This window comes from Salvia hispanica, chromosome 3, assembly GCF_023119035.1.
Source record: "Salvia hispanica cultivar TCC Black 2014 chromosome 3, UniMelb_Shisp_WGS_1.0, whole genome shotgun sequence".
NCBI lineage: Eukaryota > Viridiplantae > Streptophyta > Magnoliopsida > Lamiales > Lamiaceae > Salvia > Salvia hispanica.
The window spans coordinates 9,089,360-9,113,275 of NC_062967.1; the positions used below are offsets into that span (position 1 = coordinate 9,089,360).

At 35.4% G+C, this 23,916-nt stretch overlaps 4 protein-coding genes and 1 non-coding gene across 12 annotated transcripts; 1 reads left to right on the plus strand and 4 right to left on the minus strand.

Moving 5' to 3' along the window:
* Window positions 1-29: 29 nt before the first annotated feature.
* LOC125212048 (protein LNK1-like) lies at window positions 30-3,934 on the minus strand. 7 transcript variants are annotated; one of them, XM_048112080.1, is made up of 9 exons: window positions 3,772-3,934; window positions 3,065-3,191; window positions 2,384-2,952; window positions 1,991-2,309; window positions 1,810-1,884; window positions 943-1,617; window positions 680-828; window positions 461-596; window positions 30-373 (listed from the first exon to the last, which is right to left on the minus strand). In XM_048112080.1, exons 2-9 carry the CDS (start codon window positions 3,164-3,166, stop codon window positions 299-301), a joined length of 2,100 nt encoding a protein of 699 aa, XP_047968037.1. In that variant the 5' UTR covers window positions 3,167-3,191; window positions 3,772-3,934; the 3' UTR covers window positions 30-298. The 7 variants fall into 7 exon arrangements, with proteins under 7 accessions (XP_047968037.1, XP_047968035.1, XP_047968034.1 ...); XM_048112078.1 differs by having other exon boundaries at window positions 3,065-3,154; window positions 3,772-3,925; XM_048112077.1 differs by having other exon boundaries at window positions 3,065-3,160; window positions 3,772-3,925.
* Window positions 3,935-8,468: 4,534 nt separating this feature from the next.
* On the minus strand, window positions 8,469-8,576 carry LOC125217312. Its single transcript, XR_007175724.1, has one exon. It is a non-coding gene; the product is annotated as a U6 spliceosomal RNA (small nuclear RNA).
* A 1,056-nt stretch (window positions 8,577-9,632) lies between these two features.
* On the minus strand, window positions 9,633-13,166 carry LOC125213699 (putative pumilio homolog 8, chloroplastic). Its single transcript, XM_048114379.1, has 5 exons — window positions 11,647-13,166; window positions 11,412-11,574; window positions 10,787-10,950; window positions 10,137-10,392; window positions 9,633-10,057 (listed from the first exon to the last, which is right to left on the minus strand). Exons 1-5 carry the CDS (start codon window positions 12,867-12,869, stop codon window positions 9,950-9,952), a joined length of 1,914 nt encoding a protein of 637 aa, XP_047970336.1. The 5' UTR covers window positions 12,870-13,166; the 3' UTR covers window positions 9,633-9,949.
* Window positions 13,167-17,443: 4,277 nt separating this feature from the next.
* LOC125213701 lies at window positions 17,444-19,496 on the plus strand. 2 transcript variants are annotated; one of them, XM_048114382.1, is made up of 3 exons: window positions 17,444-17,656; window positions 18,463-18,619; window positions 19,234-19,496. In XM_048114382.1, exons 1-3 carry the CDS (start codon window positions 17,477-17,479, stop codon window positions 19,365-19,367), a joined length of 471 nt encoding a protein of 156 aa, XP_047970339.1. In that variant the 5' UTR covers window positions 17,444-17,476; the 3' UTR covers window positions 19,368-19,496. The 2 variants fall into 2 exon arrangements, with proteins under 2 accessions (XP_047970339.1, XP_047970340.1); XM_048114383.1 differs by having other exon boundaries at window positions 19,237-19,496.
* Window positions 19,497-20,365: 869 nt separating this feature from the next.
* LOC125213700 (ubiquinol oxidase, mitochondrial-like) lies at window positions 20,366-23,166 on the minus strand. The gene is made up of 4 exons (XM_048114380.1): window positions 22,762-23,166; window positions 21,952-22,080; window positions 20,729-21,217; window positions 20,366-20,642 (listed from the first exon to the last, which is right to left on the minus strand). Exons 1-4 carry the CDS (start codon window positions 23,083-23,085, stop codon window positions 20,583-20,585), a joined length of 1,002 nt encoding a protein of 333 aa, XP_047970337.1. The 5' UTR covers window positions 23,086-23,166; the 3' UTR covers window positions 20,366-20,582.
* Between the last annotated feature and the right edge of the window lie 750 nt (window positions 23,167-23,916).

Genomic DNA, 23,916 nt, shown 5'->3' on the forward strand with positions numbered 1-23,916 from the left:
CATAAGAAACACTAGTACAATGGACAAAATTAAGAACAAACACGTGGTGAGGTCTCTCTATCAGTAAGAGTTAGCACAACAAATTATTTTTCAAAGAAAGAAATAAAACACAGATGCACGCACACAATCATGGTAGGTATTATCATACTGGACTACAAGCAAAAAAAAGCATTACAACAAAATATGAGGAAACCAATTTGATGCGGTCTAAGGCACTTTCTATACATGGTGTGTGCTAACTTAACTTAAGGCAAGATAATATACATCCGTTTGACCTCTCAGCCATCGTATGCTCCTTCTACACCTCAGACACCTTTTCTTTGCTCGCCGAACTGTCGGACGATACAGGCAGACTTGCAGTAGACCCATTAACCTGCTCACGTCACACAGCATACCCGTATACAACCACACTTAGCTGGCGTAAATTATCATACAACGTTCACATGCAGAGGAGGCTTACCACACTGGGCGACTTGAAACTAAATGAGCTGCGAGCAGGAGTGGTAGATGAATCTGCAGGCCTGTGAAAGAGTAAGTGTGCTACGGAGCGATCTATAGGGTTCGTATCTGTTTCTATATCCATGTAACTGGTGCACCTACAAGGAAGCAGGGTATATAAGTCAGTACAAACTGAACAGGAGCAGTTGTAACAAAAGAAACTGGGAAACGAGTCATCTACCTATTTGTTCCTTCAGCCTCAGATGCTCCACAAGCGTCTCTTTCATCTCCAAAGCTATCATTGAGGTTCGGATTCCTTCGTCTTTGTTCAGCACTCTGAGCCAAACGGTACAAACTGTCCTTTATGCATAACTTTGTCCTCAAGTCCATCTAAAGCAGAGAGATAGGAGTTTAGTTTCAACAGATATGCATGTTTCATATTCATCACTTTCCAAACATTTGTTTCTCACAATAAGAGATAAGGAGGAACTAAGTAAGTAGTACCTGTTTTATAACAAGTTGGAGCTGACGAAAACTAGCTGCTTCCAGTGAAATATCATCCAAATCTGGAACATTTGTTGAGCTTTCTTGCATATTCGAGGAACCCATTTCTGTTGCAGTAACCGAGCTAGCTCCTTGGAGATCACAGTGATTCTCATATTTCCCTACTAAGCCGGGATCAGAGATCGTGGCCTGCATGGCCACACTTCCATTTCTGAGACTGGCAAGTTCCACAGGCAGATTACCTCGACAATTTTCTAGTTTCTCTCTTCGTCCACATTCTACTAAAGCAGGCTCCTTAAAAGGAGGGCCAGGAAAACCATCCATATATTGCAATTGGCCCGATGCTAGGTGGGATTCCCTTGAAGAAATGGATGCCAAGTCACTAGTCTCAGATTTGACCATCGATTGCTCCAGATTTACAGAAGATGGATCAGACACATGACTGTCCTTTATATGGATGCTAGAGATCGGATTCTCTAAACAGCTACCTGAATCAGAAGCCGGAGTATGCGACTGTTGATGCATGTGAATCAAAGCCTCGTCTGAAGTCAAGCCAGAATAGGGCTTCATGATTTCTTTTTGCAGATCACTGATCTGAGGAAGACCATTTTCAAGGTAATGCACTTTACCCTCAGATTGACTCTGGAGCTTGATCTGTTTTTTGTGCTCACTGGTCTGAAAAGAGAATCACAAATTTATAAGGTCATACCGGTGTACTGTAGGATATGCATAAACAGAGTTAATGACTCAAAAAAATGCATAATCCCATAATCTTCCAGGCCGCAGCCAAAGTAGCTGGATTATCATGTTATACCAATTTCACTATCATGTGCAAAATTTGAGTGGAAATAGTCAATGGAAACTTACCACTGCATGATTGCCTGCTCTGGAATGGCTGCTAGTTGAAATTCCGGCCTGTGTATTAGCATCGGGTCCTTTTCCCTGCAAGGTATCATATCAGTCGTGTGTTTGAGGTCACTACATAACTGTTGAGCAAATCAGAAGGGACCTGAAGCATAGTTCAGATAACATATATGCATATAGATACCTGCTCCGGAGGGACGAACCCATCTTTATTATCCTCAGTATCAGGCCCAGTCAAAAAAGACGTATAAGAATCAGAATTTTCTGTGTTCCAAGAACAGTCCTTGTATCTAATGGGTGTATCTGTCATGGGAAAATTATTTGGGGAGTTCCCGTTTGAGAAGTCACGATTCTCTGAAATAGTTTTCACCTTACTTGGATCAGGAAATGGGAACTCAGCGTCAGACTTTAGAGCATCCCCAGGCCCGCCTATATAAACTGCTGATGATAACCAACTCAACTCATCTTCTTTACACACCCCAAGGCCCAACGTTGAATCGCTTCTGAAATGTCATGTGTATAAGTGAAAAGAATATAAAAACATTGAAATATGTGCGCAGAAACGGATCATGGTTACCTAAATATCCTGTCGATATCATCAAAGTTCTCTATTTCAGACCAACCACCATACAGGAGATCACTAGAATCTTTGTTCTGAGCGTGTTCAAAGAAACTATGATCATTGCCAGTATGATTTACATCACCAATCGGAAAACTGAATGGGCTGTCATCAACTAGACTGGGGTTTTCATTGAGAATCACATCGTGCTTAAGCAGTTCACTACTATTTAAGTCACTATTGTTGCTCTTCAAGCCATGAGGCAACGGCGCGGTACTATCACAAGCTAAACTTGATGCTTCTTTGTGCAGTTCATTGTCTGATCCAGAAATGAATGGACCACTGGGAGACCATGAATTGTTCTCCAACATAGTATTATTCAGAGGTGAAATTTCACTCTTCTCCATTCTATGATCACCATAATTAGTGGCAGATCCTCCAGTTTTATTCGAAACGTTAGCTACTTCACAGCGGCATCTCTTGTTGTTTTCTCCTAGGGTGAGATGATCAGTAGGCCTCTTGGAACGATGATGGGGCACTGTACAATCATCATCCAGGAAGAAATCATCCCAAGCGATGTCTACACACTGTACCAGCAGTTACAGAATTTTAGCTGTAATAACTGCAGAAAATACTTCCATTTGATGAGTGGAAGGTACAATAACTGATCATTGAAGAAGATAGAGAACAAAAACTTACCTCATGCGTGAACAAGTCTGACATTCCTTGAATCCTCAGCCTGCAGTCAGACCGTATGTTGTTTTCTTCATATTTAGTTCCGAATCTTCCCTTTCCCTCCATCAAAGAACCCGCAAAAACAATGAAACTAAATTATTAGAATTCACTTCTCGAAACTTCAAATTGTGTGCCTGATTCCCAAAACAGATAAAAGGATATACCAAAACAAGAAAGGAACGAATATCAACAAATTAAACCAAGAAAAATGAATTCCAACTGAACAAGTTCATCCGTTTCCTAGCATCGGGAATCACATAACAGAGAACGAAAAACAGAGTGCATACAAGAACAAAATGAAGTCAATTATGAAGTCACTAGACTGAAATTTTCTAAATATATAAAAAAACAGCTGAATCAAACAAAAACTCATCACCAAGTTTCAATCTCCTCACTTTCGATTTCAATTTCTTAGCAGCTCTATTACAGAGTAGATCCACCAATCCAAATCAACAACAAATTAAAACATGCTATGCAGCTAATAACAAACAAATAAACTGAAACAAACAAACAGTCATCACCAAGCAAGCTCCGATCAGCTCCTTTTCGATTTCAATTTCTTGGCAGCTCTATTTACAAAGTGGATCCACCAATCCAAATCAACAACAACAAAACTGAACAAATTAAAGTATGATCCGCAGCTAACTAGTGCTCAGTCTACATAAACTCACCGCAAAATCAAGCTGTAAAACCCAAGTATGAAGAAATCCTGGCTTCGCAAAATCTGTCCAGCAACCCTAACTGTGGTTGTCAATCGAGGAAGTTCTAGAGAGAGAGCAAAAGAGGGGTTTGCAGAAAAATTTGTCGCATCGAAAATTGGGGGAAAAAATGTTAGTTATTCGGCAAGTTGGGTTAAATTAAAGAAAATGGAGAGCCAGTAAAGCACCACGTGGCAGAGGAGGGGCGGTTGGAAATCGGAGTATCGGAACTCGTGGTTGAGAGAGGTGTTAGAGATACGATCAGTTTCTGCGTTCTGATTGGTCCAATGGCCGCGAGGGGAATTGTGCGGAGGGCACGTGTCAGTGGAGCCAGTGCGGGTGGGCCACGTGCCATTGACTCTTGACATATGGATTGGACCATCATGGCTTGCTTGTTTTACTGTGACACTTGGTCCACTTTTTTATTTTTCTTTTTCAATAAATTATGATTATCATGTTAATGATTGCTATGAATTTAATTTTATATAGATTGAAATTGAAATTTCGATGTGGAGTAAAAACAGACTATCACATGTTCGGGCTCTCTAGTGTATTTAGAATTTAGATCATTTAACTTTTTCTATACCAATGAGACTTGATTATTTCTGGATTCGGAAATGCCTATTGAATTTTGTTATATATTGGTGGAATGAGATCCGTCACAAAAAATGTTGAGTCGTATTTCCTTTTTAGATTCCAACTAAATTAAGTTATTTTCTTTTTTAATAAAAATAAAATATTCAGTCACTTTTATTTTATTTTATCACCTACTTTACTCTTCATTTATCTTTCAACACAATTTCTTAATCTTCTTATCCAAAAATTTTGACTCAACTTAATTGGAATGGAGGGAGTACTAATTAAAACTAATTGGGAATGCAATATATTTTTCCAAATTATAGTTTTGCATATCAATTTTGAAATCCGCATGTAAATTACTAAATTGCAAATAATCAAGATTTTAGTGTTGACATAGCTTTGATAACATTCTCACGTGACACTATCAAACGATAACTAAAATCCCATTACATTATAGGCCGCAATCTAACCATAATTTCATTTGTTAGATCGTCAAATTATGTCAAAGTTTTTCATATGTTCTAAAATCTTTAACAAATTGATATATTGAGTATAAAATCAGAACAAAGAGGTGCAAAATGTTGATTCAATCATAAATAAAACCAACAAAGTTGATGTCAAATTTTGCTCACCCCTACTCCAAGCAATAGGGGTTGAAGGTAGTCCACTCATCACGAATCCAAACGCATATGCCAAAAGTTTTACAAGCATAAATATGCTGCATTGGCAAAACAAGGATCCCACAAAAGTATTTTAATCTCTTGCATGAATAGTACAAGTCGTTATTCCTATTCTTTCACTGAGATAAAGATTGATGCGATTTCACATCTTCATATTGTAAGAAAAATATTTGATTCTTAGTATTTCAGAATCTCAACGATACGACATTACCTTGGAATTCGAATGCACGAGATCTTGACAGCTGGCGCGAATATTCGGACCTATTTAGATCTGCATATTGTCCATCCATTTAATTATCCACTATGTCACCCACAAATATGAATAAATAATTAAATAAATTAACTGAAAAGGACTAGCACATTTTTGAGACCTGCTGAATTCCTTATTTTTCTACTACCTCTCTAATTAATTAGAGGATAAAGATCCAAAATTGCGGCTTCATCGAATCCGGATATATCTTTTATGACTAGTAAATGTCTTTTCTGTTGTGGGTTAACTGATTAATGATATTTAATGTCAAAGTAGTTCTGTTTAAGTTTGGTTTGATATATTGCGACAATTAGAATCATCATGTATTAATAGTAATATAACTATAAACGATTTATCATCGTATTTGTACACCTACAAAATGATGTATCATCCTTTGAGAAGTCCAAACTATAGCCTAATTATACATGGAATGGGTATAAGCTTTCCATATAATTTACAGTGTTCCATTGTTTATATATCTAGTTGGAAGCATGACTATATATATTTTCACTTGTCAAATATATGTTAGCAGGACATACCAAATAGGATCGATACCTTGATGAGGATTGACCACGGAAATTTTTTTCTACTTATAGATCTACTCAGCACCTCTTAAGCTTTATTATTTGATATGTTTACAAAATTACTATTCAAGCTACTTCTAGATAGATTGCTTTCAACAACGAAATCCTTCACAAAAAGAGAAAAAAAAATAATTCGAGGGTATTAATTTGAAGGAAGAAATGGATTACATATCAAATTAACTCAACTACTCTGAGGAAAGTGGATGGACTACAAGGAAGCATGATTCCACCATTGCTTTGGAAGCCATAGACTTGGGCAGCTTCATTAAGAAGGCGTTGGAACTGCGGGTTTTTCAAGAAAGAAATTGGGACCACGAATCTGCACATCTCTTCGCCCACATACACCGCGATGTGCCCTTTGGGGGCTCGTTTCTTCTGCCCTAGCTCGTTTCTCGTCTGCATCTTGCAAATTCCCATCTTCTTATATACGTTGTTGCTGTTGTTGTCGTTGTTGTATGTGATAATGTGTGTGTAGTTGCTGAATATAATATATGAAGATGATGAAGCATATATGTATTTATAGGTGTTTGGAATTTGGAGTGATTGATGCAAGTTTGTAATAGGGGAAGCACACAGCTGTAGTATAGTAAGGCATGCTGCAGTGGAAAATGTTGACAACGTGGGATAATTCCTCTTTCTTGCAAAACATATCATGTTTTTTCAACATATGTGTGTCAGTGTGTGTAATTATAGCACATAGTATGTGTTTGTGTATCATCTTGATTTGATGTGTAACGTTCTTGATCGACTATTTGTTGCGTCCATGCACGCTCGGAATTGAATATCTATTTTTTATATACAAGTATAAAAAAATACTAGTACTACGTACTTTTTGAACTTTTGAGTGATGAGGATGCCTAATTAAGCCTAAATTTATACAGGGATTTGTGAAGTTTGGCATTGTTTAGGAGATCAAATCATCTGTGTAAGTTGTTGATTACTAACTAGTAACTACCTAGCTATAGTGTATTAGCGTGACTCTATCCTAAGGTAAATACACATGCATGCACAGAAGTAGTGACGGACGCTGAAAAAATATTGATAGAGAGATTCTACTAAACTCGTTTTCTTACGTTCACACTGTCACACACATATACACGATTAGGTTACTTGTTTACTTTTATTTTACCAGTCTCATCTTTTATAGCCAAGTTTCATTATTATTCTATTTTTTGTGATATTAGTAATTTGTCTTTAGTAACATCACCTTAGTAAGGACTAGAAATGATTTTTAACAATTCCGATATATGAAAAGGTTGCGACTGGCACCTCAAGTATCCCCCACTTATGTGTGTGCCCCAAGGATAGTGCTCAAATGAGAAACTGGCTTGGTCTTTTGTTTGTTGAGATATGTTTGGTTTGTCATCTGATGGTTTGAGCATTTTCTTTCGTACTTTATTAAAACACTTGAAACCAGCCTTAACTAAATATCGTGAAAGTGAACAACCTTTTAATTCCAAAAAAAATGTAACACTCCATAGTTATGAGTGAGATTAGGATTGAAAGTTATACTATAGTTAAAGATTTGATTAGAACGGTAAGAGTTGTGAAAATCAATCGGTGCCGACTATGAAATGACTGATCAATAGTATTAATTAGGTGCAAGAAATAGTAAAAATTGATTTGTCAATACTCAGTTAAAAGAGTTGTTTAGAACCTCACGTTATAGTTTCATGTTGGGACACAAAATATTCATTGGTCTCCCACGCCCTATAAATCACATGCAAATTAAACTTCAGTTGTCTACATTATAATACTGTTTCCCTGCATGCATGTCATCGATATATCATATCAAAAATATATTGTGATTTTTTACATAAGTGATAAGACTAATTATGATAGAATTAAGCGTGTACATTTTTAACACTACAATGTAGAAGGAAACCACTTAATAAAAGTTACTCCCAAATAATCATACCTAAAATAAATAGGAGTAAGACATTTTTGAATATGGAGAGAGAGTATAATAATTAGTAACTAATTTTAATATTTCGAATATCCATGGCCAATAATAAAAGTAGTCTAAGTTTATGAAATTTCAGTCAATCTTATAGTATCAAATAAAACTATTCATTAAAGGAAGAAGATAAATGGTAAGTACATAGTACTTTTTACTACACTATAAGAAATTTATTTTGCTAGGGTTTAACTTAGATTGGACAAGTCAATTGTATGGCTCTGGTTTGTGCTTGAACACGTTCACACATATACAAGGGTAGATTCAATCATACAATGTTATTTTTGGAGAGAGATAGTGTTTTATCTTTTATTTTTAAATTGTTTACAATATGCATAAGTGTTTTTTTCAGCATGTAAGAAAAAATTGCCAAGTGACTTTAGCTTATTGAGTTTATTGTTTATTTTTGTATTTTTCAGAAACAAAGTTGGATTATTGATCAATTTAATAATACTAAATGACTAGTGGATATTACATGAGATAATCGAAATGTCAAAAATTATGGAATACTGATTTGCTACTTTTGAAAGTTATGCGATTGACGAAAAGTAAATTATAAAAACTCAACTAAAAATTATAATTTTAAATGATAATTTTTTAATATACTAGTATATATCACAAAATATTTGCTATAAATCATTTCTCGATTTATGCGTGTCATCCTTGCAGCAGGGTCATTCTAATCTTCCCTGTATCGTTTCAATTTTATCGGATGTCCTCAAAGGGACAATAATTTTATCCCATCTTCATCCAGCATGTAATGTCTCGTTTTGCGATTTTGCATTATCCGTCACTAAATGTTTCATTTTACTTTTGTCCTATTTAATAGTAAGTCTTTACATTCTACTAAGTTATACTTCATTCATATTTAATTATATAATTATTAATTATTAATATATAAAAATAGAACATTCACTAACTTTTTTCTTCTACGTTTCTTCATATTTTTAAAATTTTAAAATAGATACTTCTAGCATGTCACATGCCTCATCTTCTAGACTTATCCATATAAACCTATTGCTAACGTGCTTCATATTTTAACAATGTGCATAAAATGTCCTCAAAATGTTTATGTTGTCCGATAAATACATTTCCTCTTATATTGGGTGAGATTTTAGTTTGGCACTGTTACTAATATTGGAAATGTCATAATAGGGTTGAGATTCATGAATGCGATGAATCTATGTGTATATGGTCTTGGTGGTCAGTTTCTATCTAATTGTTGTTATAAATTTTAAATTAAATTTTAAATTAAATTTTAAATTTTAAATTTTAATAAATAAATTTTATTCAGGATGAAGGTTTAAATATGGAATACTACTACTGATTTAGTACAATGAGTACAACAAATTTTGTTGATGCGGACAAATTTGGTGGCGGTGGACAAAAAAAATATTTGTCCACCAGATGTACACTCTAATTATTTATTATTATTAGTTTATTATTATTATTAAACTTAAGAAGCACAATAATAAGTCTGAATCATAGCCAAGCAAGTTTAGTGGGCTTAATAATAAGTGGATATATCTACGTTCAAATAAAACCTATTTAATTCCATGCTTTAAATTTATCCCCTCGAATGATTTTTGCAAGCTATTATCACTCATAATATCTCATCTACTAGGTTTATGAGTTATTCAAATTCCAAATTAGCACTTTTCTTCTCCCACACATGCTCTACCAAATACTGCAAGGAACAATGATTTCACAGGACACCAAAATTTGCGAAAAGTAAGGTACATATAAAAAAAATATTCATTTCCCTGCAAGAGTGAAGAATCTAATAATTTAAATCCCAAAATAATAGTGTTATTGTGAAGCTACATGCACAACAAAATAGTACATTGCAGCCAGAGCTAGGAGATAGAAATTTAAATGAGCCACTAGAGATATGGTTCCTCATCTCTAAACTCTTCTTACGAGCTGGATGCTAAGATAACGATCGCTACGCAAAAATTGCCACAAACGAGAAAATGTGTTTTAAGGCCACACCGCCGAGGAAAGGGAGGAAAACTTTCCATTTTATAGAGCCAAGAGAATTGGCTAGCCAAGAACAACAACAATGCATGCCTACCAGAAACAATGATTGTACATCGTCGCTTCACCTCTTCAAAAGCTTTTGCGAGAAAATCCTCTTCGAGTAGGGGCTGTTTCGTGAGATTGACTTGTGAGTTTCAATAGCGTCGACCAAGGAATTGTGGAGGTTTCCCTGTTATCAAAGGCAGTGATGAGGTCCATTTCTCAGAAACTATAGTGTGATTTGAAGGAAAAATCAAGTATTGAAGTACCTCAGAAACACGGAGAGCTGTTTGGATAACGTAGTTTGCATGTGGGTCCTGAAGCAAACGATCGAAGCAGGAAGAAGAGAGCAGTTCATGGATGACGTTCGTCCGAACTTCCTCACATACCAAAAGACACTTTTCAACGACGTGGCTGCTGAACTTTTGTGAAGAAAGGTGCACATAGTTTCCCTCAAACTGAGATGTCAATTTGGATGTGGCAGATGGAATCTTTAGCTCCAAGATGAACTGAACCACATAATTTCTGCATCCAAAATTGAAAATCCAAAATTGAAATAAAGTTTTTTAGGAAATGTAATACTACTAATGTATAGAACAAGAATAAGAAACACACAGGTTTGATACTACTAATGTATAGAACAAGAATCAAGAAACACACAGTAGAGTAAAAAGGGAAATTACAGAATTTGATGATTGATGTTTAATCAACTCTTTAGATACTCAAATGATAAATTTTCACATGTTTTAAGTTCAGCCTTATAGGTTTGAACCACACAAGGCACATGTTTTAAGTTCAGCCTTATAGGTTTGAACCACACAAGGCCGGTCTCATGGAAAGAAGTTCGATTTCGTTGATTTTACCAGCACCTAAACATCTGACTAAAGCATAAACATTGTTAATAAACAAAATAAGTTACCCAAATGCATCTTCCGAGAGCAGGAGTCCATTCTCTGAAATCTCTGCAACTAAATTTTCACGATGCTCCCCAGTCGAATGGCTGATGCAGCGTTGTAGAACACAGCATCCATGCTGATGTGTTGCAATGTCAACACAGTACTTTGCAGCCGCAACAAAAATGAACTGAAAACAGAATGGTAATCAGCAAAGGATAGCGTGATACAAAACTTCAATTTTGCCAACATTAAAAACTTGTAATTGTTGAGTAAAGTCCTATAATATTATCAGAAAGTGATCAATAACTGTATGGAAATCTCAAAGTCATCGTTTTAGCTTCCACCTGAAAATGTCAAAATTTGTTTTAACTCTAAAGTTCCTCCTATTGAACTATTAATTTGGACTGGATTAAATTTTCATGTTCATATAGTCTAATCTTGCCCAAGAATTTGTGTAGATGCTGCAAACAAGAGCCATTCTACAAACTGAAGTAGATCAGATATACTATGTGATGAAATAGAGTTGCGAACCACAAAAAATTATTCCGCATTCAAAGGAAAACACAGAGTGACAGCTGAAGCAAATCTACACGAACAACGATCTTATCAACCTATATAGGAAATGTTCAACAAAGATAGTAATTATACCTTACTATCTTCAGCCGGGAAGGATTGCAAACACCTCTGAATAACGTGATTCCCATTTAAATCTTTGATCAGAGCTAGAAATCCCGATTCAAGGGCTGAGATAACTAGGGCAATTTGCTGCTTTGTCTTGAGAGTTTCAATCAGCTTCTGCACCACACGAGTGCTAATATACAAAAACAACATGTTAGCTAATTCAGAAAAAAAGAGAGTGAAGCAAGATTCAAATGACATATACCCGTGTGTATTCAAAGAGATCCTAACTAGCTTCCCGGGCTCCTCAGTCACCCTTAACAGTATGTGCATTCTCTGCTCTTCATTGCACACTTCCAACAGCTTTTGCATAAGATAGTTCCCGAAAGGGTTCATCATCAGCTCAACTGCGTGATCGATTATCTCGTTGAATATGATCTGCACATCCAGAGAATTTCCATCATCAAACATCCTCTGCAAGAACCGACAACCTTGCTGATCCTTGGCTATGTGATAGATGTATCCTTGTGCTTCAGCAAGGGAGCTGAACTTCATCGGCCGGTTGAAAGGACAGTGCATCTTCGGACTCTCAGCAGCGTGGAGATGGTCATCCAGCTGCGACCTCCTCTCATGAGCCTTCCACACGCCATTCTCATGATGGAAACCCTTCCTTGCAATCGCGTGATTGAGACCTTCCCCCTGGATGATCAAGCTATCCTCCCTGCCAAAGGGATCAACGCTCCCTCGAGGCACCCTCACACGCAGAGGCACCACCTTGTTTCTTTCGTTAAAACGAATCAAGCTGTCCTCACTATAACGAGGCGACACAGAGTAAAAAGAATCACTAGATTCAATCAGGCTCTTCCGAGGATAGAAGGGAGAACTATTCCCTACTAACGGACTATCTAAAGAAGGCGTCGCGTTTGGCAACACGAATCCCATTGGGAAACCACTGTTAGCCAAACAATTTTGCCTTCCAAAATGAGACCAACCAAGCCTCCTATCAGTGTGACTAGAGGATGAATACCGCGATGCCAACAAGTTCGCCATTTCCTCCCCCTCGAAACCAGCTCCCTTCCTCGGATTAAAACTCCGGCTACTCCAGTTACGCGACTGAACACCGCACTCATCCTTAATACGCATACTACTAAAGCAATCAACTAAGCTACCCTCATTCGCCCTCTTCAAATCCAAACACAATCCGCCCCCGGAGACGTCGAATTGGGGCGGGGAAATGTCGCCCGAGAACAAGCTCGTGGCCGAGCCGGATTGCAGGGAGAATCCGCTCAAAGGGGAGTTGGATGAAGCAAACGCAGTCTTACGCTTCGAGGCTTCATCAGCACTCATTTTCGGAGTCACACACGATGCATGAGCAAAACCGTGATGATATTGAGTGGTGGCATTGATGAGCATTTCCTGAAGATTAAGCGATGATGTTGCGTGAGGGATCTCGCCTAATAACACATCTATCTCGTCATCACTCTTCATGTTTCTCTCTCTCTTTCTCGCCCCACAAACACAACAACACAACAACAATGCCAGAATACAAAACAGAGCAACGAAAAACAACAATAACAACAGAAATTTAAGAATCGAAATACCCGATCATTGAGAGAATCAACGTGATTTAGATCTAGGGCCTAGTGAGATTGAAAAAAAGGGGGAAATTAAATTAAAGATTTTGTGATGGTTTTCCGCCATTTTTGTAATGGGTTTTGGGTTTTCTTTTTTCCTGTGGAGACGACAGTAGGTGAAGCATGCAAAGATGGAGTTTTTACATAGTTGTACACACACTGCTAATATACTAACACGCCATTAAAGAAGAAGAAAAGGAGCTCCATCTCTCTCTCTAATTCTTCCTCTGCCTACAGTTATATATGTATACACACCATTTCCATATACATATATATAATCATTTTGTGAGAATTTTTCTCGATTCAAATCGTATAAAAATTGAGCTGCCTGGACACGTATACCGCTTTTTCATCAAACGGTTTTACGAGAAAAATCAGCAAAACCAAAATTTTTACACTGAAAAAATTGTAAAAAAAAAAACACAGAGGAAACTAACTAACCTATTTTTACTGTTGAATAGATCTTGAATTGCATCTCCTATTTCTCTCCTTTTTAAAAGGTTTGAAGATTGAATCGATTTTCCTCACGAGAAAAATTGATTTTGCTTTTTTTAAGAATAGATTATATCGTCGATTTAATCTCTACTGAGCTTCAATTGTACGCGCATTGAATTGACGGAAAAAAAATTGATTTTTCTTTTTTTTTTTAAGATATATTATATCGTCGATTTAATCTCTGGTGAACTTCGATTGTACGCAACTAGCGCATCTTTACACAGGTGCGAGTTCGGACAAATTAGTAAAAAGTTGTACAAATTATCTCAATTATACCCAATTTATTGCATAATAATTGCGCAATTGTAACCGAACGTGATTATTGAATGTACTTAAGCTAGTTGATTATCACAATCAAAAGAATTTAATCTTTTTCAAAGTTTTGAGCTGATTTGTATTCATTGATTCCAATTCCATGAGTTATTTAGAAGTTTAGATATGTTAAATAATAGAGATTGTGGACCATATTATGTCACAATCCATTATTATTTTGCCAGAATCCAAAAATGGCTTCATGTTAGGGAGCTTTGCTTCAGTACACAAATTACATTTAGATATAGCTATTTTGTAATTTCCCATTTATGAATTGTGTTGATATATGTCTGTTTAAATTTCTATTTTTATATGGAAGTGTGGCTCAATTGTAAATTATGAGGATGTGGATGGTCAAGAAGAATGTAGGAACTGATAGTGATACTGATAGTGTGAAAAGAATAGGATATGAGAAAGGAATAAGTTGATACCTTGAATGATAAATTTCTCTTTTAATAAACTAATTGTATGGACTACTAATTGTAAGATTTCGATGGAATGTTTCTATATTTTTTCTAAATATCCAGATGCAAATATTTGATTAGTAAAAAGCAATATTAATCTAGGTGGAAATTTTTTATTGTGTAACATGTTATTTTTATTATCGTGTATTTATATATAATGTTTACATATGTGCTACTTTTCTTATTTATTTCAAAGAGAAAAGATAAATGTACTTTATATAATAATGTAACGTTTAGATATGATTTTAGATGATTTTGTTTCGTAAGTACCTACTTGTGCGCTAGCGTACCCAAATCTAATAATTGATCGTTTATGAGAGGGCCACATTATAAAAATGGCAAATTTACTTTTGGTTATTTCTCATTTCTAGAAATGTGGTTTCTTGTGGAAATAGTTTTTCTTATTGTCTCTAAAATAAAAAAATGTGACAAATTTAATATGCGTGTGTAATTTTGAGAAAACGTATCTTAAATTTAGGAGTGAACTATAAAAATGGTTCATGGACTCATAGTTCTTGGACTTTAAAAATATCGTCAGACATTCCTGGACTAAGGGTTTATTTCGAAAATGGTTCTTTTTCACTGTTTTCGGTCGAAAATACCCTTTTGGTGGGATTTGGGTGGGCAATTTGGTCTTTTTACACTTTTAATATTTTAAATCTGATATTATTTCAGTTATGTACTAAATCTTATATTATTTCAGTTATGTACTAAATCTAATATGATATTATTTCAAAATTATCATTCTTCTTCCCTTTTGTCATCCTTCACTTTATTTCTTTATTTCAATATTAGATTTAATTTTACAAAATTAAATTTTAAATTTCAATTTTTGAATATCAATAAATTTTTTAATTATAAAATTATTAAATAACAAAAAGTAATAGTCAAATCAATATTTGATAGTGTCTAATATTTAATCAATAAGGTATGACATTGCCTTAGTTCTAATCAATACTCCATCCGTCCCACATTTGGAGTCACTTATTGTTATGGTTCGGATCTTAAGAAAAAGTTGAAGTGTGTAATAAATGAAGTGAGATGGTGGAGTGTGTAATAAATGAAGTGAGATGATGAAGTTAGTTGAAGGTTGGTCCCTTTTGACTTTTGATTTTTGTTTTGATTTATTTTAATGTAGATAATGGCATTTTTATGTAATTTTGATGAAGAATGGGGTAAAATTGTATGACCAAATATAGAAAATTCTAAAAGTGACTCTTAAACTAGGACGAACTTTTATGGCAAAAAGTGACTCTTAATCTGAGACGGAGGGAGTATTTAGTAGTTTTAATCATAAATAGATCATATAACACGATTTATTCTGAAATAAATATGCATCTAATGTAGGACTAATATAATTTTCGTTTATTAATTTGAAAACAATCAAAATTTACTATAAAATTTCAACAAAAATACTCCTATATAAAATTTTTTAGTAGAATCAAAATTTTAGTCAAGTTCATAATATTCAATTACAAGCAATTATAACAACCGAACGAAAGCTAAATCGAATAGCTCTTATTTTTCCATCATGATTAATATTATTTTTCTGCACTTCTTCAATTCACCTGAATATTATATTAATATTAAATTTAAAATTTAAAATTTAAGTTTGTAAAATTAAATTTAATATTAAAATAAAGAAACAAAATGAAGGATGACAAAAGGGAAGAAGAATGATAATTTTGAAATAATATCAGATTTAGCACATAACTGAAATAATATCAAATTTAAAATATTAAAAGTGTAAAAAGATCAAATTGCCCAAACCCCCAAAAGGGTATTTTCGACCGAAAACAGTGAAGAAGAATCATTTTCAAGATAAACCCTTATACCAGTTTTTATAGTTCACTCTAAATTTATTAATACTAATATACTTCTCGGCCAACTTAGAGACGAAGTTAATGACTGATTAAATGTGATTTCTATCTCTAAGTTTGATCGAGAAACGTGCTATTTAAATTTGAACTTACATAGTGAAATTAGTTAAAATTATAAAAAATTTATTTTATAATTCATAAAAGAAATAATAGAAATCTATTAAAAAATAAGAGGGTAGGTGAACATATGGTGTGAATTAAGTGGGAAAATTGAGAGACTTAAGTGAACTTATAGCTGCATTCACTTATTCTATTTCTTGTTAATTCACGGTTTTTTTTTTTTTTTTGGCGTGTATTGGTTTTGGTAGGGTGATTAATGTTCGTAGTCAAAAGTCACGAGTTTGAATTCATCATAACGCAACCTTAAATTTATATTACCAAATTTATTATAAAAAATTAAGATATTATAAATTAAATGAATTGAAACACAAAACATGATTAGTTATCGTTACTAAAGAAGAAGAGAAACAACAAAATGTGATCTTCATCGGATAATTTTTTTCCAAAAAACTAGGAGTACGATTTTGTGTGACATGTACATGTTTGATATGTGCAACTTTTGAGTGCTTTTACACCTTGTTATTTGTGACCATCTCGTATTTCTTCTCTTACAATATGGCGCATACAAAATGTACGTGCTTACGTTCCTAGATCGAGAGAGCGCACCATACATCATTTTAATATACTTATAATGAAAAATAAGTAACTTTATTGGAGTAGTATACAGTTTTCCAGTGAATTCGAATATCTTTAGCCTCTCATACCATTATGAAACTTAATACTACTACTCCAATATTTTTAATTACAAATTCAAAGAACCAAGACGTCAACTGTTTACCTACTTGTATTTGTTTGAAATAAATTATAGCATCATAATTCTCAAGTTTTTTTACCAAATGTACTTACCTATAACTCTACAAACATAAATTTGTACACAACTATTTTTGTATACCTATCTCGTTTAGTGTTTCGTTATTAACAGTATAAAAATAAAGACATCTTCACTAAATTTGATTTTAATATAAGTATAATGTTACTAATACCATCTCCACAGCCATAAAATTTGTGTAATGATTGAATGTTAATATTATACTGTATTAATTTTGTTTTATTAGAATAAAAGTATTTTTATTGATATTTACTTTAACAAATGTAATTTTGATATTTGTAAGAATGGGAAAAATGGAGAATTTGTTGTGATAACTTTACCACTAATTAATTTTAGCCCCTTGAAATTTTGAATATGCGATTCTGACCCCAAAATGTAAACTAGATGAAGGAATATGGAGTGAGAAAACGAGATTAAAAAAATGGAAGAGAGAGAGAAAGTGAAAGGGGCGGAGCGATGGACGACGGCCATCGGCAATCTGACGGAGATGGCGTCGAATTTAGATTCTCTGCAGAAATTACTCATCAAGAAAGCTGTTTACGTCGACGATGAAACATTTGCCAAGGCCTCACTCAGCTCCGAGCAAGCTCGCTCGATCAAGGTCTAAATTCTGCTAACTCAGCTTTCCATTCGTCGATTCGGTCTGAGAACTGCTGTCAATTATTTGAAGAATTGATTTGAAGCTTAATATTTTAAATCTGGATTTGGAGTTTCTAAGTGGTGTTTGATTATGATGTTTTTCTGATTTTGAATGACTTGCCGAATTGGAATGATCATAGTTAGAGGTTCTGTACTGTTTTCTTTAGCTGCTCACGGTTTGCTATATTTGATTGGTTTTGCTGTAAATTGTTATCGGATTTTAGGGATCGAGGGTTCTAGCTGCTCACCATTTGTGATACTTGTTGACTTTATTGTTTTATGTCACTTTCAGAATTGTTATTTTGGTTTATGGATATTTACCCTGAAATTTGGGGAATGTTTATTGGGAAAGAGTTGAAGCGTGGTATTATCGAATTTGAATCATAATCCGCCAATTTACTGTAGAATATAAATAAATGTCATTGATTGCTTCTCTATATTTGATTCGTTTTTTTGAGTTTGTTTTCTTAGTTCCACTTCAAATTTACTGGGAGGAATTTAAACTGGTTAGTTTGTTTCGCTGAATCAATTTTTATTGTTTATTAGATTTTTTGGCTTGTGATAGAATGTTAATCCAATGATATAGACTTGTCTGAGACACTTTTGGCTCTAGTTGGCTTACTGTATAGTTTAATAGATGGCATGCCACCTTAATTTTGGTTGTACAATGTATATCTGTATATGATGTTAACCTTCTTCTTGTTTGCTTGAAGCAATGAGTTACTCGTTTGTTGACAGGTTTTCAATTTTACAAACTTTTGATTACAGGTTCTTGAGCAAAGAGTTGAGACTTTAGAGAAAGAACTTGATGCTGCCATTTCAGCAGCAGCACGTGCACGAAATGAAAAACGGCAGGCTGAGTCAGCACAGAAAGCTGCTGAATTGCGTACTATAGAAATCACAAAAGAACTCGAGAACACCTCTAGTATGTTTCTTTGGTTCCTTTCTTATAAGATACACAGGGAAAATCGGTTTTAAACTGTTGCTATATTTCCTACTATCAAACATCATTATGTGACGAACCCTCAATTTTTATAGGCTGACATCATGTACTGCACCAATTCTTACTTGCTCTAAGAATTCATTCCCTGATTAATTTTGAACGAAATTACATACATGCATCATGCATGTGTACACAAAATGGCATTGTCATTTAAGTTTCTAACAAGCACAAAAAGCTTTATGTGTCACTGAAGGTTTGTTGAAGATGGTTAATCGTATTTCACTTAAGATTGAGCTTCAGCACTTAGCTTTGAATGTACTCAAGTGCAAAATTCACAAGTTTCACCGTCTTAATGTCTTTAGATACTCAACATTAATACTATTCTTCCTTTAAGTACATTGTCACCAGAAGTGTTACAGATTCAAAAGTTTGTGCGGCTTTGAAAAGAAGCTTCTTTTCTACCGAGTTGCCTAGATACCAGTAAAATAAATTGTCCTAAAACTAAAAGCCATATTATTTTTGCTTCCCTATTGTGTTCCCACATGCTTCACAAACAGTTCTGTAGATCTTATTAAAGGTTGTTCCCTATCTTTCAGAAGTATTTGAACTGCATATGGAAGAACTGTGTGCGAAACAGCAAGAGATTTCAAAGCGGGATAAAGAGATAAAACTTCTTGAGGCTATAATAAAGACTCTTGGTGGTAGAGAATCACTTGATACTGTCCGCTAAATTCCATCACGTAAGTTTGCTCTTGTCATACTGAAGTAAGATGGCCAATCATGTACATGTGGATCCCAATGTATTATCTCTGTAAAGTCTTACATTGAATAACAGAAGTGAATTATCATAATTTTTCAACCTTTTAGCTGTTGTTCGTTCGCAAGAGCTCAATGCCTGGTTTACTCTTGTAGTAGGTGGGCTTACAGTCTCTAGTGAAGTTGAGTATTAATTTCTACGTTCATAATTCATATCATGATGATACCAGATAGAGAATTGTGTCCTGCTTATAACTTTGCAAATATTTCTGCTGCTGCGCAATTTGTCTTCTTCATTCTTTGCTTCGGAATTGATAGAGGTGAAATCTGTTAGGTGGCATTTCTGTATCTTAGACAGACCACATGTATATCAGTATATGGATTGAGCCAATGAGATGATTCATATTTGCTGAAATTTGGAAGAAACAACAAAACACACACACACACACACACACACATGCAAGTTCATTGTTGGCTCTCTATACATGACTTGTACAAATATGATTTGGATCATTTTTCAGTCTTTTTTGGGCGGAAGCATTAAAACTTAAATTAACCTTCAAATTTTGAATGAGAGATGAAACATAACTCAATTAGCAAAATGCTTGTATCTATTTCATCCAATAGGTCGAGGATTCTGAGTCATTATGAAGTAAATGAAAAACTATAATTGATACTCTCTTTATTTGAAAGAAAACAAAGCTTCAAGATTAAAAAGATTGTATGTTGAGGATTTAATACAACTTTTTTTATTGTAAATAACTCAATTCAAAACCCAAAGGTTAGCCTATATAGTTTAAGAAATACTATAGATAAGGAATCCGAAGAAAATAAATGCTTGGAGTGTAAGAAAATTTTAGTTTATTCTCCCAGAGTTTGCAATGACGGCGACGTCGCCTCAAATTGGTAGGACCAGATCATGCTCGCTCATACCAATAATAGCTACATGGAGTAATTTTTTCAAGAATCACGTAGAAATTATATACTTATACATATAGCAAACTATACTGAAACATGCCACCATAGTTATATGCGAAGAGCAAAATTAATACTCATCCAATAATTTCGATTTGCTTCTTATGAAAAGCCAGATGCCAAACACAAGTAAAATGACAAAGACACTGTATTAACCAATAACAGTAAGTCATCCAACATTATTTTTGAACTCATCAGCATAAGAGAAGAACATCTAGTGATATCCCACAGGAGCTGGTGCTTCTCTCAACTCCTTTCCCTGATAATGAATATCCTGCGCAATAAAAACAGAGTTCGTTACCTTACCCCCATGGTTCCATGCATGTAATGTCAAAGATAGATATCATTGTGTAAACTCACGGAAGCAAAATGGTTGACATCACGGTGGTGAGCTTCATCAGCGCGGATGACAGTGATAACATCCTTGAGAGTTGCGGTTTTGGGAAGCCTCCAGTAATCGATTGCAATGGCAGGAGCTGCAATGTTTTCTATTGCACCACTGTCTATGTCCTTTAAGAACTCAGTGTACGAATGTACAGCCTCTTCCTCTAGATAACCCACAACCCTGTGAGCCATTTTCGGGGACAGCAAGTAGATTACGAAGAATCCGTTGAAGAAGACGCCCTGAACAGTGAGGACCAGCAGCCGCTCGTACCACTTGGGCTTCACGAGCTCCACCATCGTCATCAGGTGCATCCTCTCATTCTCAGCTTCTTCGAGCAATGCTTTGATCCACCCCCCACTCTGCTGGAACTTGCGAAGGGACCTAAGATGCAGCAGCATTCCTCCCACCATACCAGGAACAGCAGCCACGGTTTCCAGCATCATTGCACGGCACCCATACCGCCTCTGCAAACGCCATGCCATGTATCAGCTAAACCAAATATGAGCCTGATTCCCCGGCTTCATACATCTTCAAATTTATTTCATAGACTATATTAACTCTAGTGGGAAAAAGAGCAGCAACCATTCAAACTTCATATATCCGTACCAGCAGAGAAATGTGTCCAATACTAGCATGAATCAATGAACATGTAAATTTGTGCTTCCCATCAAATTCTAGAATCCAAATCAAACATGTATTTAATAGTAACACCAAACCAGACTGACTAGGATTTCTCCAAATCTTACTTAAGTTTTCTTGACTCAAGTTTAGAAGATTGATAGAATAGAAGCATAAAAGTAAGCATATACTTGGAGTAAATGCACAGCCTTCCTCCAATACAAAAAGCATAAAGCATACATAACAGTTTCACTTCATGGACCAATCAAATTGGCATATCACTATACTGAAACAACATTAAGAACTCTACAAAGTCAATTCAATAAACAGAACATTTCCTATCGTTCAAAAGTGAACATTATGATTCATGAGCTTTGATGCAAATAAGAGATGAAATTGTAGCAACTGGATATGTACAATTATTTTCTCGACTGTCTAAACTTTTCTTGCTGTCTTCATCTCCTAAGGCAAACACAAGCACAAATATTATAACGCAGACACATTTCAAGAACAGAGCATTTGGAGGAGAACATCAACATGTGTGGGTAGAGCAAGAGGATGCATAAAGAAGACAACAAACCTTGAAAAACACATCCGTAGGGATTCTGAGAAGTTTCACAGTCCTAAATGCTAATTTGTCGATGAATGTCTTTGGGACGTGGTGCTTGTGGAGATCAATTGATACGTCTGCCGCATAAGTTTCCCATGGCTGCATGATTGGAACGATTTCAGAAACCCAAACAACACTGTGCAATCCGCAATAAGATCTAAAACACTACAATATGACTGAGTTATTGAACCACTAAGTTATTGTGATTGCTTGAAGTTCTGAGATTACAGAGATATCTATCATCAAAAAGTCCAGATGATGCACCATCAACTCGGATCATAGTGATTCAATGTGAGATTACAGATACGGAGTACTATATTTATTCAGCAATTTGAGATCATAGGTGAGATATTTTCCCTGATTCTACCAGCAATTTGAATCATAGATGAGATATTTTCCCTAATTCTACCAGCAATTTGAATCATAGATGAGATATTTTCCCTAATTCTACCAGCAATTTGAATCATAGGTGAGATATTTTTCTTTCCCCCCAAACAATAGACAACAAACATTGCAATTCTCGGAAAACATGTAAACAGATGCATCAATTACGATGATTTAAACTTATTCATAGATAATCATAAACCCTGTAGCTCCAACCCCATCGATAAACCATCAGGTTATAGCTCCAAACAACGATCACTAGAATTTCACCAAAATCGAGACGGTAAAACAAGTAAAGAGGTTCATCAATTACGGTCATCAAAATTCCTCCGACGAATAAATCACAACCTAAAACACAATTCAACCGAAATACTGAAATGCGATCGTATTAATTACCATGAAGCAGTTCCACGGCCACTCCGTGCCATCCTCCCTCGTGACTTTAGGTCTGGAAATCCCCCAATAGCTCGAAACCACCTCACCACCTTTCTCCGGCGGCAACTCGCTGCTCTTCGCAGCCTTCGCCGCTGATGGCGGTGGCGACGACGTAGGCTCCGCCCCCGAACTCATCATCCGTTGCAACGCCGCGGTAAAACCTTCAACCTGAACGCCGGGCGCCGGCGGGAACACACGCGTCCTCAACGCCGTCGCGGCGTAGCAGCGGGGGGTAGCGCCGGCGACAGCGCGGCGCATCGCTGATCTGGCGATGAAGTGGTTCATTTATTCGCCGGTGATACGCACGAACAGTGTTGCCTCAAATGATTTAGTTTTACAGATTAATTAATGTTTGCGTAAGCAATAATGCAACGGTGGGGGATAGTGGCGGGTTTGTATATTATAGGGAAAAGCAGAATAACGTGATTCGGTGAAGTAGGTGATCGCCGCCACCATTGTGATTACGTGGCGTGAGCTGAGTGGGTGGTGTATGTGTTCGAGACGTATGGGATTATTCAAAGATGGGTAAATATTGCAGTGATCCGATAATTTGGGAACTAGTAGGTCTTTCTTTAGTAAGTATTTCTTCTTCAACAAGAATAATGGAAGAAGTAAATGGTGTGAGCGGTTGCAGGGGACGCACCATGTAACCAACCTATTGTGTAGTCAAACGTGGCAGAACTTTCTTTACGTATATCAATACTTATAAGTAATATTATTTTTGAGCCCTAATACTTTCATCAAATTTATTACTGATATTCCCAGTTTTTACATTTGTACATGAACACATAAAAATAATCCTATTTTTAATATTTTGTGCAAGAACATTTGATTTAACAGTGATTCACTTTTGTAATTCTATTAACGTTAAAATTGCTTTTATCTACAATTATTGTATGTTGATCAATGAGGATCATCCCCCGCATCTCCTACTTCATACACAAACATGAATTATAAACTCTACCATCAATTATGTGTGTAGTAGGAGATGTAGCAGGTGATCTCCCTTAATTGCTGATATTTGAATATGGATAAGAAGAAGTTATTTTTGTAGCATTTTGGAACGATGTACTAACTTTTAGGTGTAATATACTTTATCTTTTTTTTGTTTGCACA

Coding starts and splice junctions, on each gene's coding strand:
- LOC125212048 (XM_048112080.1), bottom strand. CDS start 3,166: ATGGAGGGAAAGGGAAGATTCGGAACTAAATATGAAGAAAACAACATA. Junction 1,618..1,809: donor GAGCAGGCAATCATGCAGTG/GTAAGTTTCCAT, acceptor TTCTCTTTTCAG/ACCAGTGAGCACAAAAAACA. Junction 374..460: donor GTTTCAAGTCGCCCAGTGTG/GTAAGCCTCCTC, acceptor TGACGTGAGCAG/GTTAATGGGTCTACTGCAAG.
- LOC125213699 (XM_048114379.1), bottom strand. CDS start 12,869: ATGAAGAGTGATGACGAGATAGATGTGTTATTAGGCGAGATCCCTCAC. Junction 10,393..10,786: donor CTCTCGGAAGATGCATTTGG/GTAACTTATTTT, acceptor TTTTGGATGCAG/AAATTATGTGGTTCAGTTCA. Junction 10,058..10,136: donor CAGCTCTCCGTGTTTCTGAG/GTACTTCAATAC, acceptor CTTTGATAACAG/GGAAACCTCCACAATTCCTT.
- LOC125213701 (XM_048114382.1), top strand. CDS start 17,477: ATGGAAGAGAGAGAGAAAGTGAAAGGGGCGGAGCGATGGACGACGGCC. Junction 17,657..18,462: donor AGCAAGCTCGCTCGATCAAG/GTCTAAATTCTG, acceptor TTTTGATTACAG/GTTCTTGAGCAAAGAGTTGA. Junction 18,620..19,233: donor AGAACTCGAGAACACCTCTA/GTATGTTTCTTT, acceptor CCTATCTTTCAG/AAGTATTTGAACTGCATATG.
- LOC125213700 (XM_048114380.1), bottom strand. CDS start 23,085: ATGAACCACTTCATCGCCAGATCAGCGATGCGCCGCGCTGTCGCCGGC. Junction 22,081..22,761: donor GGCCGTGGAACTGCTTCATG/GTAATTAATACG, acceptor CCAATCATGCAG/CCATGGGAAACTTATGCGGC. Junction 20,643..20,728: donor ATGTCAACCATTTTGCTTCC/GTGAGTTTACAC, acceptor TTTATTGCGCAG/GATATTCATTATCAGGGAAA.